General features: G+C 35.3%; 1 protein-coding gene across 14 annotated transcripts in view; it reads left to right on the plus strand.

Annotated features, from left to right (window-relative positions):
• Positions 1-666: 666 nt before the first annotated feature.
• The window catches only part of LOC129236458 (protein groucho), a 33,187-nt gene continuing 16,481 nt past the window's right edge, over positions 667-17,372 (plus strand). For 4 of the 14 annotated variants that reach the window (XM_054870850.1, XM_054870863.1, XM_054870862.1 and 1 more), the window contains exons 1-6: positions 673-1,213; positions 3,510-4,224; positions 4,407-4,501; positions 15,580-15,643; positions 15,720-15,764; positions 16,280-16,417. In XM_054870850.1, the coding sequence (XP_054726825.1) occupies positions 4,189-4,224; positions 4,407-4,501; positions 15,580-15,643; positions 15,720-15,764; positions 16,280-16,417 (378 nt within the window). In that variant the 5' untranslated portion in view covers positions 673-1,213; positions 3,510-4,188. Of the gene's footprint in view, positions 1,214-3,134; positions 4,225-4,406; positions 4,502-15,579; positions 15,644-15,719; positions 15,765-16,279; positions 16,418-17,372 lie in introns of those variants that run through there. The other 10 variants (XM_054870861.1, XM_054870857.1, XM_054870851.1 and 7 more) reach the window with 10 other exon arrangements.

Here is a 17,372-nt window from a genome sequence, read left to right on the forward strand (position 1 = left end):
TTTTGGGGCAGGTAATGGGCATGACAGTTTTATATTACGTTCCCACGACAGTCGGTTCTACGTAACCGGAAAGAACTTCAGCAGCATTCCTCGTACGGGGAATGTTTATGCTGCAACAACAACAACAGTTTTATATTTATGGATACATTAAGCATGAAATTTTCCTATTATCAAAATATTGTATTATAATTGAAATTGAAAAAAGGTAGTTAAAACAATATTTTTTACGAATGTACCCATAAAGCTTATATTTCAATATTTAATATATGCATTTCTTATTTGTGGGATCTGAAAATTCACTGAAGAACTGCATTAATTTTTTGTTATTATTATTTAATTTTTGGAGGTAATACTTTTGAAACCAGAACTCTGTTTTGTTGATATCGTGATATCTTAAAATTAAGGTACCCAACCGACAGATTTTGGCATAATCGGATAGGTCTATCAAATATTAAAAATGATAATGGAGAAACAAGCATGAGAAAGAGACAAATAGTGATAACCCGGCACTAAATAGCCATTTCACATGCATCTGCATTTGTTCCCTTTACGTTTTTAATTGTCGAGAATAAGCGAATACACTAGAGCAAAGTATAAAGTACAAACGAAAAAAGCACGAAAAAGCAGCGAGTGCCGACGCAATCGAGTGAGCATTTTTAGAGAGTAGCCATTCCATAGTGTTCGCCGAGGACCTCGTGTACCTAAATTAACTTTGTTGTGATTTAAATGAAAAATAGAAATCATAAATAGTGCGTATTAATATTTACTGTATATATACAAAGTGAATATGAAAGTTGAAAGAATATGGCGTGATAGTTTTGGAATATCAAGTGTTTGATTTTATGATTGCTTCGGATAGTTTTGCGGTCGGCGACTGCATGTTAGACATTGCAATTCAAGAACAGTAAAAGTAAATACGCAATGAAAAGGCGTATGACTAGAACGCGCTTTGCTCCCGTGAAAAATTAACTGAAGTGAAAGAATCTGAAACATTTGGAATATAAACTTATTGTGAAGTTAAAACTTTATATGCAAAAAATATTGCAGTTGCGAAAAATAACTAAAAGCGAAACGCCATTAGTGCCGCCTTTCTAGAGTTACCAACAAAATTAATATATGTGCAAATAAGTTGATGAACTGAGAAAAGGTACATGCATTAAAGCTAAAAATTATATTACGAGTTAAGCCAAATTATGATTACGATTCTTTAAAGGTGAATAAAGTGTACAGTTTTAATTTTTTGCTTGCTCGCTAAAAAAGTTAGTTTTGGTAAATTTTGGCAATACTGTTTGTCTCCTGTGCACCAGCGAGTGGCGAGTGAGAGTTCATGGGATTCGTAAGTACGTGCGTTGGGTCGGTCATTCGGTATTTCGCGCGTTGTCGTATATGTGTGTATGTTTGCGGGATCGACGAATCGTACAAACTGCACGGCATCAGTGACAGTAGAATAACGAGTAGATGGAAAAGCATGGAAGAAGGGAGAAAAAAGTGTTCGAAATTTTTGACAATTGAATGACTTTATTCCTAATTTTCGTGGAAAATATGTGTTAAATTATTGAAATGCATCCAACAATTAAAGAAAAAGCTGAGAATTTGGGGCAGATACACTTAATTTCATATCAAAAGAAATGCTAATTTTTTTTTGGTTGACAGAAAATGGTATTTTTTAATTGCTTTTGTTTATCTATTTTTTTCTGAATTCATGGTTGTGTGGTCGGGTTCGGTCGGTTGCTTGTTGGTCGGTCGGGTCGGTTACGTTTTGGTTTCGTCGGTTTTGTACGTTGGGGTTTTGTTTTTAGTGGTGTGTTTGGTGGTCTAACAGCACTGTATTAAATTAGGGTACGCCAAAGTTCTGTTAGGTATTTGTTTTTAATTATTTTATTAGATGAAAAGGTACTAAATGAATATTAAATAAAAAAAAATAATAATAATTTTTTCTTCAGTTTCGATAGAATTCGGCGAGATAAGACAAAATATAGGAGTAAAATTTTCGATATCCCGCGCTTCAAAAAAATAACCGTCATCAGTCCAACTCCGGCTACGCAATACACAGTATTTTTGCGTAGAACTTCTTTTTTGACGTAGGCGGCCTTCGGCCGCGCTTCAAAAAACTAACCCTCATCAGTCTGACTCCGGCTAGGCAATCCACCGTATTTTTGCGTAGAACTTCTTTTCGCGTGGGCCGCCTTCGGCCGCGCTTCAAAAAAATAGCCCTCATCAGTCCAACTCCGGCTACGCAATCCACAGTATTTTTAAGATTGCGGCGCCACGGAAACAGCAGAATCCCCGATTCTTTAATTATTATGGAATATGTGGGCAAATAAATTTCTTCGTTCTCCTGTATCAAGTTAAAAATATCGAATTAAGAAAAATAAATGATTTTTAACAAAATTTGCTTATCAAGGTAATTATATACTTGGTAGGGTACAAGGAAAATTTGGCCCTTTTAAAAAATTAAATACACTTAGAGGGTTGAACTTCAATTTTTCTTTGCACGTTTGTTTGTTTAGTAAAGATCTTGAATAAAAATCGAGCGGGTTAGTTTTATTCCTGACTTTCGCCTGGATATAAAAGTATATTTCAATATAATGGCGTTTCTTCCCGTTGTTTCTATTGCCGCTATATCTGAACAAATATTAATATAGTAAAAATTTGGAATAAACTTTCTTGTTTTTAGTGATAGAAAGGAGCAATATTATAAAATGGTTTTTTTTTTTTTGTTTTTTGATATAACTTGAAAAAAAAAACTTCGCTATATATTTTCACGTGCCCCACAAACCAGATAATTACCCTTTTCAATGTTGTCCTGTAAGAAAACAGTATAACTAAATATTGAAGTTTAAATTAAACATTGGTTTTAAATATTATGTATATTAAAGATATCGATACGATGTTGAGAATTTTTCTTTAAAGTACTATACAAATCATACATACTTTTTGTCGATGATCCTAAAGCTAAGCAGTATCTTTTCGAAATATAACAAATTAATTTCCCCGAAGCAGCAGAATATCAATTTTATACACATATCAGTTATACCATATCAGTGCTCTTGCATTGCGATGTGAGTTCCAAAATAAAGTTTTTGTAACACGCCTATGCAACCCTATTGCGGTGTTTAAGCTTTTTTTTTCGTTCGATTGCCTGGTGTATGTGCGGTTTACGTTTCCGACTGTGGTTGCTGGTTGCGTGCGGGTGTATGTGTGCTTGCTTGTGGTGGCTCTGTCACTCGTTAGCTACCGACAATCTGCTCGCTACTCGTCAGTTGCCACCACACGCATAACACTATCGCGGGCGCCTTGACTGGCTGTGGCTGCGTTACATAGTGGTTACGTGTGTGTTGCTTTGTGTGTACAATTCTACGTATCGAAAAGACATGTAAAAGAAAATACGGAAAAAACCAACGAGCGAGCGAGCAAAAGTAGAAAAAGTTGGGCAAAATAATAAAAATTCAATAAAATATAAAAAATGTGTGTAAAAATTAATAAAATTTATCAAATACGGTGCATAGGGTTGTAATGCAACATAATTAAATAAATTTTAGCATGTAAATATAGTTTAATACGTAAAAAAGACTAATGAAAAAGTGAGCAAATAGTCTTTTTTTTTTTGTAAGGAAGCGCAAGCAACCTATAGTGCAAGAAACTGTGTAAGACAAGACGAGCAAAGCGCAGAAGGCACAGACAGCCAAAAGGCTAGAAAGCATAAAACAGCCATTATTCCATTCTACAGGACGAATTAAATGTAAAAGCTAATACTAAGACGTTTGGCTATTAGATTTGCTATTCCAGGAAAATATCTAGATGGCAATGACGCAGAGTACGGCATTTATAAAAGGAGGTTTGATTTTTTCGAGGTGAAGTAGCGGAGCTGCAGAACTAAGACAATAGCAATATCGACGTTCTACGATTCTTGTGAGGTGTTTAGATACCCCTAGGCATCATATTACGAGAACGATCGCAGTAAAACAAAAAGATATTGGGAAGTGTATAAGTCACATTTCATGTTGACTTTTCTCCTGACTAATCAAGGAATTAACAAAAATTTGAACACCTGTATTTGGAATATTGTTTGGTAAGCGGGAAATTACCAGCAGCATTATAGCTGACCAACAACTCTACCATAGGATCGCCTTTTGACCACAACAACAGCAGCAGCAGTCAGAGCAGTTGTGTGGTGTAGTGCGCAAAATGTATCCTGCACCGGTGCGTCATCCCTCGGCGGGGGTAAGTGTGTAGAAGTGCATTACCGCACCATTTATTGTGTTTACATTAGTTATTTCGCCTTCATCTAATGCTCTTCAAATAATTTCTTTTTCATGTACCACAAACAACTCAATTACAAATAAAACTTTTAACAAAATATTGGTAAACGGTAAACTATAAATATAAATTGAAACAATGAATAGGGGCCACCACCTCAGGGCCCATTGAAGTTTACAATTGTTGACACACTTGAACGTATCAAGGAGGAATTCAACTTTCTACAAGCACAATATCATACGTAAGTATTACAAAATATATATTAACAATTAAACCGGTGGGCATTTGAATGTAGAATCTACTATGTTTAATTTTTATGCTAAAGCCTTAATACGGGTCAGTTTTGGATTGGAAATATTTCCTATTATGGTGATCTAATTTTTTTTAGCCAGACGCCACTCAGTGTCAGCAAAGATTCTCACATTTAAATTTTTTACATTTCACAAACCAAACTTAACAATCAATTGTATACATACATACATACACACGTAAATGTATTGAATTTTCTTCTTCTTTACTTGTTAATATTTACCTTAGAAATAATTTCTCGTATGTTTGTATAGTTTTTGAGTGACGTACATTTTATATTTTTACTTAGTTTACATTTGATGTTTTTTGCTTATATTCCATCCAAACGAATGCAACACGCCCATATGCAACGGTGTCCCAACGTAACCGCTTATTAAATATACATTTGCCTTCTACATATTAGCTGTAGTCAAAGATGGGAATTCGCATAAAAATTTGGCAAGCAAATGCAGAAACAACGATGTGATCCTGATAGAGATGAAGTTCAATGTATGGTTTTAATTTAGGGTTCTGATAGTTTTGTTCTTCGTTTGGTGCGTTTAGTGTGACAGCACAGTCTTTTGTAATCGGTAGCACCGATAAGGGAATGTATATATAAACTAGAGTGAAATGGTACAGACATTAGGAAATCGTACAAAATATTTTATTTAATAATAAATTTGAATAACATTATGATAAATTATTACACAATAAATAGTACTTCAATTTATTATAAAGCATTGATTTTGAATCCGATAAGTCTAATTCAAGCATTAGCATGGTAAAGCGCTTTATACGCCCATACGAAAAGTATCGAAACTGCGAAGGTTTCTTGATGGCTTATTAAAATCAATTAACCCAAGAAGGAATGAGCAGTCGATTTTACCCGAAAGGATATCAAGAATGTGCGAATTGACATTCTGAGTGATATTCAGACGGCACTCAAGGATCTATCATCTTGTGAGATTAAGTTCTCACTGGTCCTTGAGTGTATCGAGAAACTGAATCGACTAAGAACGCACAATCGCATCTGGCTAATTTAGGTCTCAGGACAGGGGTATAACTGGGAATGACATAGCGGACGCATTGGGTGGCGAGGGAGGCTGCGGCTATTTATAGGACCCGAGCTCTTCCTTGCTATGGGGCAATACACCATCAGGTAGAAGCTTAGGAGTGAAGACTAGCTCTAAGGCTAAGGGAAGTTTGCTAGCACAAAACTATGGGACTACGCCAGGCGAAATCTTTATTGGGAGGATACAACCAAAAGCTGTTTAAAAGGCTCAAAACCCTCCGCAAGGGGTAAACTGAATATGCTCACGGGCATTCTCACAGACCATTGCAGACTGCGTAGTCTTCTACACATGATCGAGATATGGTCCACTGATTCTTGTCGTTTTTTTATCACAATTTGGGTACCACGTCGAAAAGACGCAAATCAGTCTTCCGTACAAATTGATGTAGATCGTACCGCCACAAACCCGTCCTGATTAGTATTAATAGTTCTTTTATAATAAAATAAAACTTATCGTTAGTGATGCATTCAAATAGTTTAGAGACAAAATATAGTTTCGAAATTCGTTGGTAATTCACAATGCCCCTTTTATTATCGCTTTTAAATATTGGACTGATAGATAAAAGACAATTAAGATTTATCAAATATTAATGTAAGTGGACTCACCAAAGACGCACAATTTTTAAGTAAAATTATCGAGAGACCATCCACATCAGTCAGAGAAGAGTTTTTAATTATTCTTAACTCCTCCATAATGTCATCGACGGTAAGAATTAGGGACTCGAAGTCGAAGACTGATAATAAATTACTTGACTGATTTCCACAAATTTCAATCTAATCATCCTCAAGTAAGTCCTCATCTGTCACAAAATTAGAGGAAAAGAAATCGGCAAATACATTGGTAGCTTCACTCACAGAGGAGGCAGTAACGCCGTTATAGAAACCATTATTCGGAATACACGACATATTTTTACAGATTGAATGTATAGACAAAAGTTTTTTGGTTTCTCTTTGATATTTATTTAAAGTTACAAACATATTTATTACATAACGCTTATTTAGAGCGGCATAAACTATTCTGGCAATAGCATTTGATTTGATTGGTTCGTGAAAAACGCTGATCTCCAGTTGAAATATCGTCCTCTTGAAAATGTGCATTATACAGATCCTTTAGCTTCTATTAATTTTTCGTTTTCAATACTGTCATGTTCCCAACCGGAAAAGTTGTGAATACTTCTAAATGTAAATATATTTATTATTACTACCAAATCAAAAATTGTATAATACAGTAGGTTCTGTTTTTATGCGGTAGATACGTTCCGCAAGAAACAGCATAAAAAAAACAGCATAAAAAAGCTACTAGTTCTATAGTAAAACTATAGATACGTTTCAAAAGTGCTAAAACCGCATAAATCTGAAATAATGTAATAAAATCGCATAAAAAAGGGCACTAGTCCCATATTATAACTATAGATACGTTCCATAGACCGCATGAATCTGAAATAATTAAATAAAATCGCATAAACAAAATATTGTATTTTTGAAAATTATATCTTTATTTAAGAAACGTCAGAATCGAAAAATAAATTTAAGTCAGAAATAAAATCAGACAATACCCACATGTTGCGCGTTCGTTTAGGATTTGGCGTAAAATTACTTTCGTCACTTGAGGAAATGTACACGTCTGATCTAGATAGTTATGCAGGCGGTTCCATACGTGTAGGGTTAGCATTTCTGATGTAATCTGTGATGAGTTTTTGCTTAGCTGGCTTAGAATCTTGTTTATATGTACAATTCCCGATAGGTCGACATGCATTTTGTAATTTAAAAAAAAAAACCGCACTATTTCAAAACCGCATAAAAATAGAACCTACTGTACGCATAAAAATGATCTGGGTCGTTCCTGCGGGAATTGATCGGGATAGTGAGCTGACTTGAATGACGTTTTTTGTTGTTGTTGTAGCAGCAGTAATACGAGCCCTGTCAGTGTAGTGTATATCACCGGTCGTCGTAACCCATATAAAGGTAGGCCCAGGAAACATGCTGTTTCGACAGGTTAGGTCCAGAGGGAGAGGCGAGTTAGATGAGTGGGTTTTGAGGGGCATGTGAAAAGGTGGTTAGTGTCGAATGGCGTTGTATATTGTTGTTGTTTTAATTGAGCCTTATAAAGACGAGTCCTTCGAATGCCCCAATTGAAGTCCATCCACCACAACACAATATATTTATATATATTGATTTCTGAACGAATTTAATGTTGTATTCGGTGTTCGCTAGCCTCTCTAAGTAAGCACGAGATCCATTTCCTCCGCCCACTTTCTTTTCCGAATATTGTGTTACTTTTACTATTTTGTAAACAATATGAAAGTCGTGGCTGAGTTGCTAATTTTTTAGCAGCATTCTACATACCACCTTGATCAAAAAGTTCCGGACATATATTCAGAAAATTCGAAATACAAAGTACTCCCCCGCACTTATGTCCGCGTGATCCAGTTCTCGAAACATTTCTAGAACTCTATTTTCGATATTGAAGTCGTTACTTCCTTTCGTCTGTTAAGACGCATTGCCCCTAGTGTTTTTAGACTCGACAAAACAGAAAAAAATGCAGGGAGCCCTATCAGGTGATTTCGATGGCTGCTGGAGGGTATTCGTTTCGTACTGAGTCAAAAATTCGTGGATAATAATGGCACTGTTCAACGGTGCGTTTGATGAATGTTGGATCAGATTCAGCCTTGGAAATCATGTCTTTGGCGATATCAATTCGGTCCCGTTTTTGCTTGAAATTCAGGTACTTTGGGACCAACTTTGCAGCAACACGATGCACACCCATGCTATCCTATGATATCTTGAACTGACCCATAAGCAATGTTCAAGTCCTCTGCCAGGTCTCTGATGATTAATTTGCGGTTATTGATAAAATTTTCTTTTACTTGATGTTTTCATCAGTTTTTGATGTAGACGGACTGCCACTGACTGCGTTCGTCATCTGTTCTGAAACGGCTGTTTTCTTAAGAGTATCATTACCGAGACAGTTTCCTAACAAGTTTTCTAAAGTTTTCTTACAAATTTTAACGAAAATAATTGCATACAAACTCATTGTTGCAAATTCAAATCCATTTTTCAAATGTTAAGTCATGGCTATAAAATTTTGGTAGGAATTTTTATCACGTACGTGGTAACCAAAAAAAACTCAAATCAGTTGACTTCATACGTCAGATGGTGGTTTTTCCGGGAACTGTTTGATAACCTTGTTAAGAAAAAATGCATGTTAATGAAAAAAATCTAGTCAATAGAATCCAATAGGCAAGGGAATCCAATGAACCTTAAAATGTGTTCCCAAGACAGTCGGAAAGACCCGGATTTATAAATATGGGGAATGTTTATGCCGTTACAGTAACAACAACAACAACAACAATCTCGAAATGCAAGTGTTAGTTTAATTAATTGGTGGTATTTTTATTATTAACTTTTAATTTTAATTTTTTTTTTTTTTAATTTCTTGCGCGCCAATTTCACAGTGTCAGCGAGCATTATTTTAAGTTGAAATTGTTACTTTTCATTTTATGATCATATTTATATATCAATTGATGACATCTTTTCGTGTATGCAATATATAGTACGTGTGGATTATTTTATTGTCCTTTGTGAGTATGAGTAAGTTATATCTAAAACAATATTCAATATGGATCGGTAATGCAATTTCATTTTTCCGCCACCGTTTTTGGTTGATTATAAGAAAGTATTGTGCTACTATATTCATGTGTGTTAAATTACCACATATCGAAAGTGAGCCAATACAAAGATAACATAGCATGACTTTTTTATGACCGTAAAACGGAGTTAAGAACTCAAGTGTTAAAGTGTGTTTGACTTCAGTTAGTGTTGTTGTTATTATGCATTGCTTACATTAGTAGTTTTTACTTTCTTTTTAGCAAATATTTAAAAGTCATGTACATACATACATACATACATGAACTTAAGTGTGTACATTGTGTTTAATTTCTCGAATTTATGCCAAAATTTTGTTAAAGCATCAAATCCTTACCATACTCTCGCTTGTGTATTGCCTTTTCCCTGGTCAACACTTCTAGCTTTGTCCATATGCTCACAAGAGAGGAAGAGAGAGGTTTTATTGTTGTGGTGCCTGTAGCATTTCTTCTATACAATAAATTTATAAAACTTGAAGCTTTAGATAAATGCTCACGCCTACGTTCACATATACGAGTACATACCAGTATATACATTCTTACACATGTGCTTCCATAGTGACAGCTGACAGTTGGTTTAAACGGCAGTTCTATTGACAAATTGGTTGAATATTAAAAATACATATCGTTATTGAGATAACCTAAAAAAACAGGTGATACTAATTGAATGAAGTTAAGTAGGTGCATAAAACTTGGTTAATTTGACCTCTTGTTAATTTAATTTGAATATACATACATATTGCTATTATTGTAACATCATGAGCTATTTCTAATAATTTTCACGGAAGGTAAATTGAATTGAATAAATTTCACGAATAAAGTATTTTCTTAATTTTTCCCATTTTTTATGCTACTTCATTTTATTTCAGGAATATTCTTTATGGTAGGGAAGATTCTTCATTCGGATGGTTATTTTAGCAATAAGAATGCTCCAATTCCTAGTGAAATATACTTACTGGTTTAAACGATCGTTTTCGGATAGGTTAGGGCGGTACCCACCCCAATTTGAATAAATATCAACAAAATACTGCTAAATTTTTGGATTAAGAAAGTTAGGTTGGTATGTGATAATATTTTTTTTCGATCATACCAGACCGAGATGTCTTCTTCGTATGCTTGAGATGACATCGCATCGGAGGATTAGGTGTTTTGGTAACTATGGCCGGCGAGTTGAACCGTAAAGTCTCGTTTGGCTGTATGATATGAGAGTAAAAGTTCATTCCTTTGGCAATCGGGTGCAATCTCACTTAAGAGAAACTCTTTGTGCGGATTAACAAGTACTACAGACGGCCAGTCTTGCTCGATACGTGGGAGTATTAATAAAGTGCTAACTAAGATGTTTGGTATTAGCCAAGGCGAGTTCGCTATAGCAGCTGGCCTGTTATTTTTTCTTGCCAAGTTTGTTTGTTGCTTACTTATTTTGTTGGTTTACATTCTCATTGAAGTTTTGACATTCGTACGACCAAATTGCAAAAGCAAAGTGCATGTAAATGTTGTTGCTCTGGCGAACTCACCTTCTATGAATTTACCTCGCAAAGCAGGACAATTAAGCTAACTTCTCTTGATAGTCCTCAAGTCTGCTAGAAAGTCTAAACAATGCCGAGTCTCAGCATACATTTTCAGCGGACTGTGCCTGGTTAGATCTCTTCTGTTATCGAGAGGTGTGGCTTTAAATTTTGTTCGGCAGAGCGATCACTTCGAAGATTATTGAAAAGTGGTTTAGAGTAATAGTGTCATTTATTTATTACTTTTTAGTTTGAGATCGAAAAAATCGAGAATCAAGTATTTTGAAGTCAGTTGATGGTCAAATTTATCTTGACATAGACGGAAGTCTCTCCAACTAACCAAAATCCCTCATACTAATGTATAATGTAATTTGTAAAAAGGTGGCCTTGCTCTGCTGCACCCATTTTTTATATATAAAAAATGAAGAAACAGCTAACTACATACCATTTATTATGTACAAATAAAAAATCCATTTAAAGATTCATAAGTTGAGGAAAAAAGTTATTGAAAAAATGCAGACATTTTTTTTTTATGCAGTATTTGCAGTAAATGTTTTCTAGTATCTATTATCACAGTTAGAATATTTAAAATTTGTTTGGTTAAAATTCTTTTCATTTATCTTATAAATTTCCTTAATTACTTAATTGTTACCGGAAAACTAAAAGTAGCAACCCTATTATTTGTCTGGTTTAATTTAAGAATTCATTCTTCAAAATTTTACTGATTCATTTCTATTTCATCTTATTCGATTTTGCTTCATCTTCTATTTTAATTATTATTTTATTTTTAATTTACAACAGTCTTTGTACTTAATATTTCCTTTTTTTATGGCTTTTAACGACATTTTTACTGCAAATTTTCGCCTATTTGTCCCACTATACATTGCTACGCCCCCAACTTCACTCCTCTTCTCTTTAATTTACTCCTCAATCACAATAGTAAGTACCGAAAAACGTTTGCTTCACGCTCTTGCGCACGCTGCTCCTCCAAAACAACACTACAGCAACACCAACACCGACAATAACAACAACAGTGAATACACTTCACTCCACTTTCGGCACTCGTGCCATTTGTTTTTGTTGTTGCTTTTAGCAGTTTGTTGTATGTACATAAAATGTTGTATGTTGGTGCTCTGTGTTTATTTTCTTTTTATGTTTTGGTTTTTGTGCGCGGCCGCTTCACGCGAAATGTAGGCAAACAAACGACGAACTCAAAGGCAGCGGAAGGCAGTCACAGGCAGACAAGCAGACAAATACGCGAGGTAGATCAGGCCTGGTTGATAGACAGTAGCAGTAAGCATCTGAGAACCGGTTCCCCTCGTGTTCTGCTTACCGCTTTTTTCTGTTGCTGTTCACACTATGTTTTGCTCTTGTTGTTAAATACAACAAATGGACGGACAAATATTTGGATGGCTGGAAATGTATGGAATGGTTGGCCAAGTGACTGACAAGCTAAGCTGGATGCTGCTTGTGAGCTCTCGATTCGTTGGTATAGGATCTGTAGGTGTGTGTATCTGTCTATATACATATTACACATGTGAGTAGGATAAAAATCTACCCTACTTGATTTGATCTTTTCTCGAGCGAACAGAACGAGGCTTAGCTCTTGGACTGCTGCTGCGCTACACTGTCGATCTTTATTACGAGTATTATTGTATTTTTTTATTTATTTGATAGTGCATGTGCATGCGTGCGTGTGTGCGTTAAGTGTACCTTTTTTCAATGCGTGCGTTTGCACAAAATCATTAGGGAATTATGAAGAAGAGGAAATGAAGCACGGAGTGCTTAAAGGCTAACAAGAAGAAAAAAAGAAGTTAGCATGAAAAGAAGGGGCATGCTACAAGCAATATTACGTTGTGACTCCTAGAGTTATGAAGGGGGTGACTTAAACACTTTATTGCCGTTATTGGTAGAGCATGTTTGCACAGTGATTTCAGTTATGGCAAGTATTTAAAAATTCAGATATATGCAAAAATGGGTACATTATACTAACACTTAAGGTCCTGGCTTTGCTTAAAATGAGACCAAATGTAGCGCTTGAAGTACGGAGAAGTTTCAAATAGCTCAAAGCTCTATTTGCAGCCCTTTTGACATTAATTTGATTTGGTTAAGCTTCATTTGGGAATTTTAGATTTCATACAGAGTGGAAGACGAAGATAAAGACGTTTTGTTACTGCTAGTAGCTCAGAGCAGTAGTCCAACAATACTTTAAGTGCCCTCTGTAGTTGGAGTAGTAGTAGTAAAGAACCTGGAATAGGCCGTAGCGCTACTTGCGAAATTATTCATGTGTACGAATTGTAGCAGGTAAGCGAGTAATAATGCGACAACAATAAAGGATTGAAGCTCGAAAATACAGGCTAGCGACACTGGAAAAACCAAAAGAAATACTTGGTTTTTACAATAAATATTAATCACTTTATGTATGTTATTCCTGGAAGTATGGCTTCTTATCTTGTACATTTTATGATTAAGAGAAAAGTTCGCAATATCTTTTCACAACTTCTTAAAATCATGGTTCAAAAATGTATTAAGAATTATTGTATATGGTTAGCATCTCTGTTTTCTTTACACACGTTTTCAAAGCCAAGCAAAATAAGTACAGCAAACAAAACCAGCCTGCATTGGGCCAGCACCTTAAGGTTATAACATAAAGGGTTTTCCAATAACAGGTGTTACAGGTGAATGGATTGCACTACCGAGAGGGTATTGATCTGGACAACCTTTATTTTCACCAAGACGTCGCTACGTGCCACACAAGCAACGAAACCATCGATCTTTTACGGGAAAAGTTTCCGGACCGTGTTATCCCTCGAAGAGGTGATCACAATTGGCCACCGAGATCTTGTGATTTAACACCTTGAGACTTTTTTTTTGGGCCACGTGAAAGAGAAGGTCTACGCCAACAGCCCAGGGTCATTTGCCTGATGTTATTTTTACTATTAACGGCATACCTTCCTCTTTATAAAGAAATAAACATCCGACCATTTATATTAAAAAATAGCATTTTTCTTTGCATATTAAAATAACATCTCTTATTTAAAAACCCTTTAGAATGAAAATACGGGATGTTTTCAAAAAGTAAGGTTTTGTCGTATTCGTATACATGGACTTAACATTTTTTATGTAGTATATTTAGTTTGTTTTTGATAGATATCTGCATCCGTTAGACATTGTTGATGTTGCAGTATATATGGTTAGACGTCGATGACGGAATTTGTGGAGAGCGGGAGTTTAAGAAGTTAGTAAGATATGCCCAATGTATGTCGTTTAATACCTGCCTGTGTACTGTTTGGTCCTGGATCTCGACCAGGACATAATCTGAGAGTGACCCGTGGCTGTCCTGTTGGCAGTATTCTGGCAAGCTTGGAGCTTCCTCCTCTGCTAGGCTACCAAATAGGCGCTGCATGATTCAGAACCGGTCGACCAATTGCTTTAAATGTCGTCAGCAACATTACTTTGTCTTGCTCCAAGTGCTGCTGAGGTTGAGAAAACTTCGAGATAGATAAGTTGAAAAGCAAGGGTTAAAGGACACTACACTGCGGTACTCCTTACTTTAAGCTCCTCTGATCCAAGCGCCAACCACACAGGTAGTTTGTGGACCAACTCTTCAGTTCCGGTGGGAGGGTGGACTGTTGAATATCATTCAATAGCGTGGAATGGCTTACTAGATGGAAAGCTACTAGGACAACCCTCTCTTCCGGCGGTTTTAGTTAAGCCCATGATTTATTCGTGTGCTATGGCGATAAGTGGTACTGTTCACATATTTTTATAAAAATATTGATATGAATATGTTCATACTACCAAAGTACATGCTCGACTTTTTTTATATGGACCAAAAGCCTAGCACCGTCAACAAAAAATAAAAAAAATAGCCAAAACTTAACGGTCTTTTGCAGTCACTTGAAACTTGCACTTTGTTATGCTAAAATTCTATGGGCTATAAAACTGCATAACCAGAAATAAGTTCTGGTAAGTTGAAAGTTTTGATGACATTTTAGGAAATTTTGTACAAAGTTTGAAACTTTGGGTTATATGGTTTTTGTTGTAGTATAATCGATCTACATATATATTTTTAGATGCAATGGGGTGAGGTGTATATGAGAAGAAATCGATGGGGTAAGAGTTAATAGTGGTTAGGGAAAGTATATTGGTGTTAAAAATTGTTTACATATTTTGTTGTTTGTTACACGATTTTTTCGAAAAAATTTAAAACTACTATTTTCACACCAAGGAAACGCCTTTTGCGAGGTGCATATTTCAAATGACACACTGTGCGAATAATACGCTTGCCTCATGTTTCCGTTTCACCTTCCCATAGAGCGTTTTATTTTTTCTTTTTATTAAAAAAGGCTTTGTGGGCGCCAAAAGCGGTTAACTCCTTACCCATACATATTTACCATTCGCCTTTTTCGCTGGAATTGTGCTTTGTTACTTGGTTTTCTTCCTTACACCCGTTTTCTAAAGGGTGAGCTGCCTTTCCTGATGTTCTGCTTCTTTTGCGTACGTACAAACATGCTGTTTTTTATACCTTTTTTACGTATATTTTTTATTTTTATTGCCTGTTCGAATATACCTCCGTGCTTTAATTATACTACTTACTTTGATAGAGATTAATTGCTTTAATTAGTCTAAGTTCTATGTAATTTTTAAAGAAGCCAAACGTTATTCCAACTCAGTATTTATTTTACGTACATTTACTACATGCCTTTCTTCGTCACCTGATATTTATTTATACGTTCGTTTGCTACCTCAAGCTACAGCTTTCAATGCGAATGCTAATTTTCTGTAATATTTGGTTTTTCTTTTGCAGATTAAAATTGGAGTGCGAAAAGCTTGCCAATGAGAAAACCGAAATGCAACGCCATTATGTTATGGTAATTTCCCATCTATATTACCAATGGCCATTTATATATTTATTTTTTAACAATATTTTCTCAATTTGCCTTTCAGTACTACGAGATGTCATATGGCCTTAATGTTGAAATGCACAAACAGGTAATTTCCTCTTACACAAATAAATAAAAACAAAAAAAAAGGAACAAAAAAATGCACCAACTCATTCAATAAACACGTCTCTCACTGCCTCACTGCCTAACCAGCCACCAGCAAATAAAGTCGGCAAAGGCAAAGCAGCAAAGTTGTCGAGTGTATCAGGCAAGGTAGAGCACACGAGTGCTGAAGGCTGAAGTGCGCACTCCTGCCGGTGCTTTCGTGCAGCAAGAAATTAAGCCACAATTACACAAACATACACAAACATTGTTTGCTACAAACGCCTCTATTTACACAGCCTTGCACATAAAAAAACATATTTAATGTGTTTTGCCCTTTTTTGCCTTATAATTTGTTCTAATTTTTTTCTTCTATTTACTTTTCCTTATGCACTCTCTACCGTTCAAATAAAATACATATGTATATACATATAAACAATAAAATGAAAATATCGCCTACAACTACAACAACGTTTATTTGTTAAATCGCTTGCGCTCGAATCTATTCATCCTGTGCCACAGACGGAAATTGCTAAGCGTTTGAATACTTTGATAAATCAGCTGATACCATTTTTACAAGCCGATCATCAACAACAGGTCTTAAATGCTGTGGAGCGCGCGAAACAAGTTACAATGCAAGAATTAAATCTGATCATAGGGGTAAGTTTTATTTCGTTAATTTTTCTATATACTGCATTTCATCATCAACTCTTACTTACTCCTAATGATGTTACTACAAATAATACCTGCGAGTATTAATGCCCATACATCTTATTTATTGTGTTATAATATTGCATTTATAATCGGTATGTCAATACACATGCTGGGCCATCTTACGTTTGAAACTTGAAATACCTTTCAGTAAGAAACGAGTGATTTTTTTTTTTGCTTCGATAAGTTTTTTTCTCAATAAAAGTGTTTTTTTTTTTCAATAGAAGAGGTTTTTATTAATAGAAGTTTTTTTCTGTAAATTTTTTTTTTCATTTGAAATTATTTTTTTCCATAAAAGTTTTTTATTTTTATTTGAAAGTACATATAAATTTACGGTTGATTATGGAACACTATTTCATTAAAATGACTTCCACGGCTGGCCTTGCAGTAGCCGATATGATGAACCCAAGTATTCAGCCTATTTTCGACTGTATGGAGCTGTATTTGTTTGATGGTTACACCAACTTCGTTCTTGAGAGCGCTTATCGTAGCTGGATGATTCACTTAATATTTATCTTTAAGGGCTCTCCACAAATAATAATCTGACGGAGTCAAATCCTAGCTGCGCAATAGGCGTTCGCGTACAAAAGTTATGTACGAGCTTTCTGTGCTCCATATTTGCTTTTGGTTATTGCCGCAGCCTCCGACGTGGAAATGAGCTTTGTCAGAAAATATTAATATATTTTTCGCCAGAAATGATTTTCTTGCAGGTGATTTACCCTTATGTGAGTACCTAAATTTTTAATATTTACAAATATTGTTCAAGCGTAAATCGACCAATTTCGTAAACCGTAAATGAAAACCTAACTTTCTGTCTCAATTGACAATGTATTTTAGTTGACGAATTAAAAACACTCGGTAGTACAAATTTGAAGCGTTAGATGGCCTCCCTGTATATTTACAA

This window comes from Anastrepha obliqua, chromosome 1 (genome assembly GCF_027943255.1).
Source record: "Anastrepha obliqua isolate idAnaObli1 chromosome 1, idAnaObli1_1.0, whole genome shotgun sequence".
NCBI classification, from domain to species: Eukaryota; Metazoa; Arthropoda; class Insecta; order Diptera; family Tephritidae; genus Anastrepha; species Anastrepha obliqua.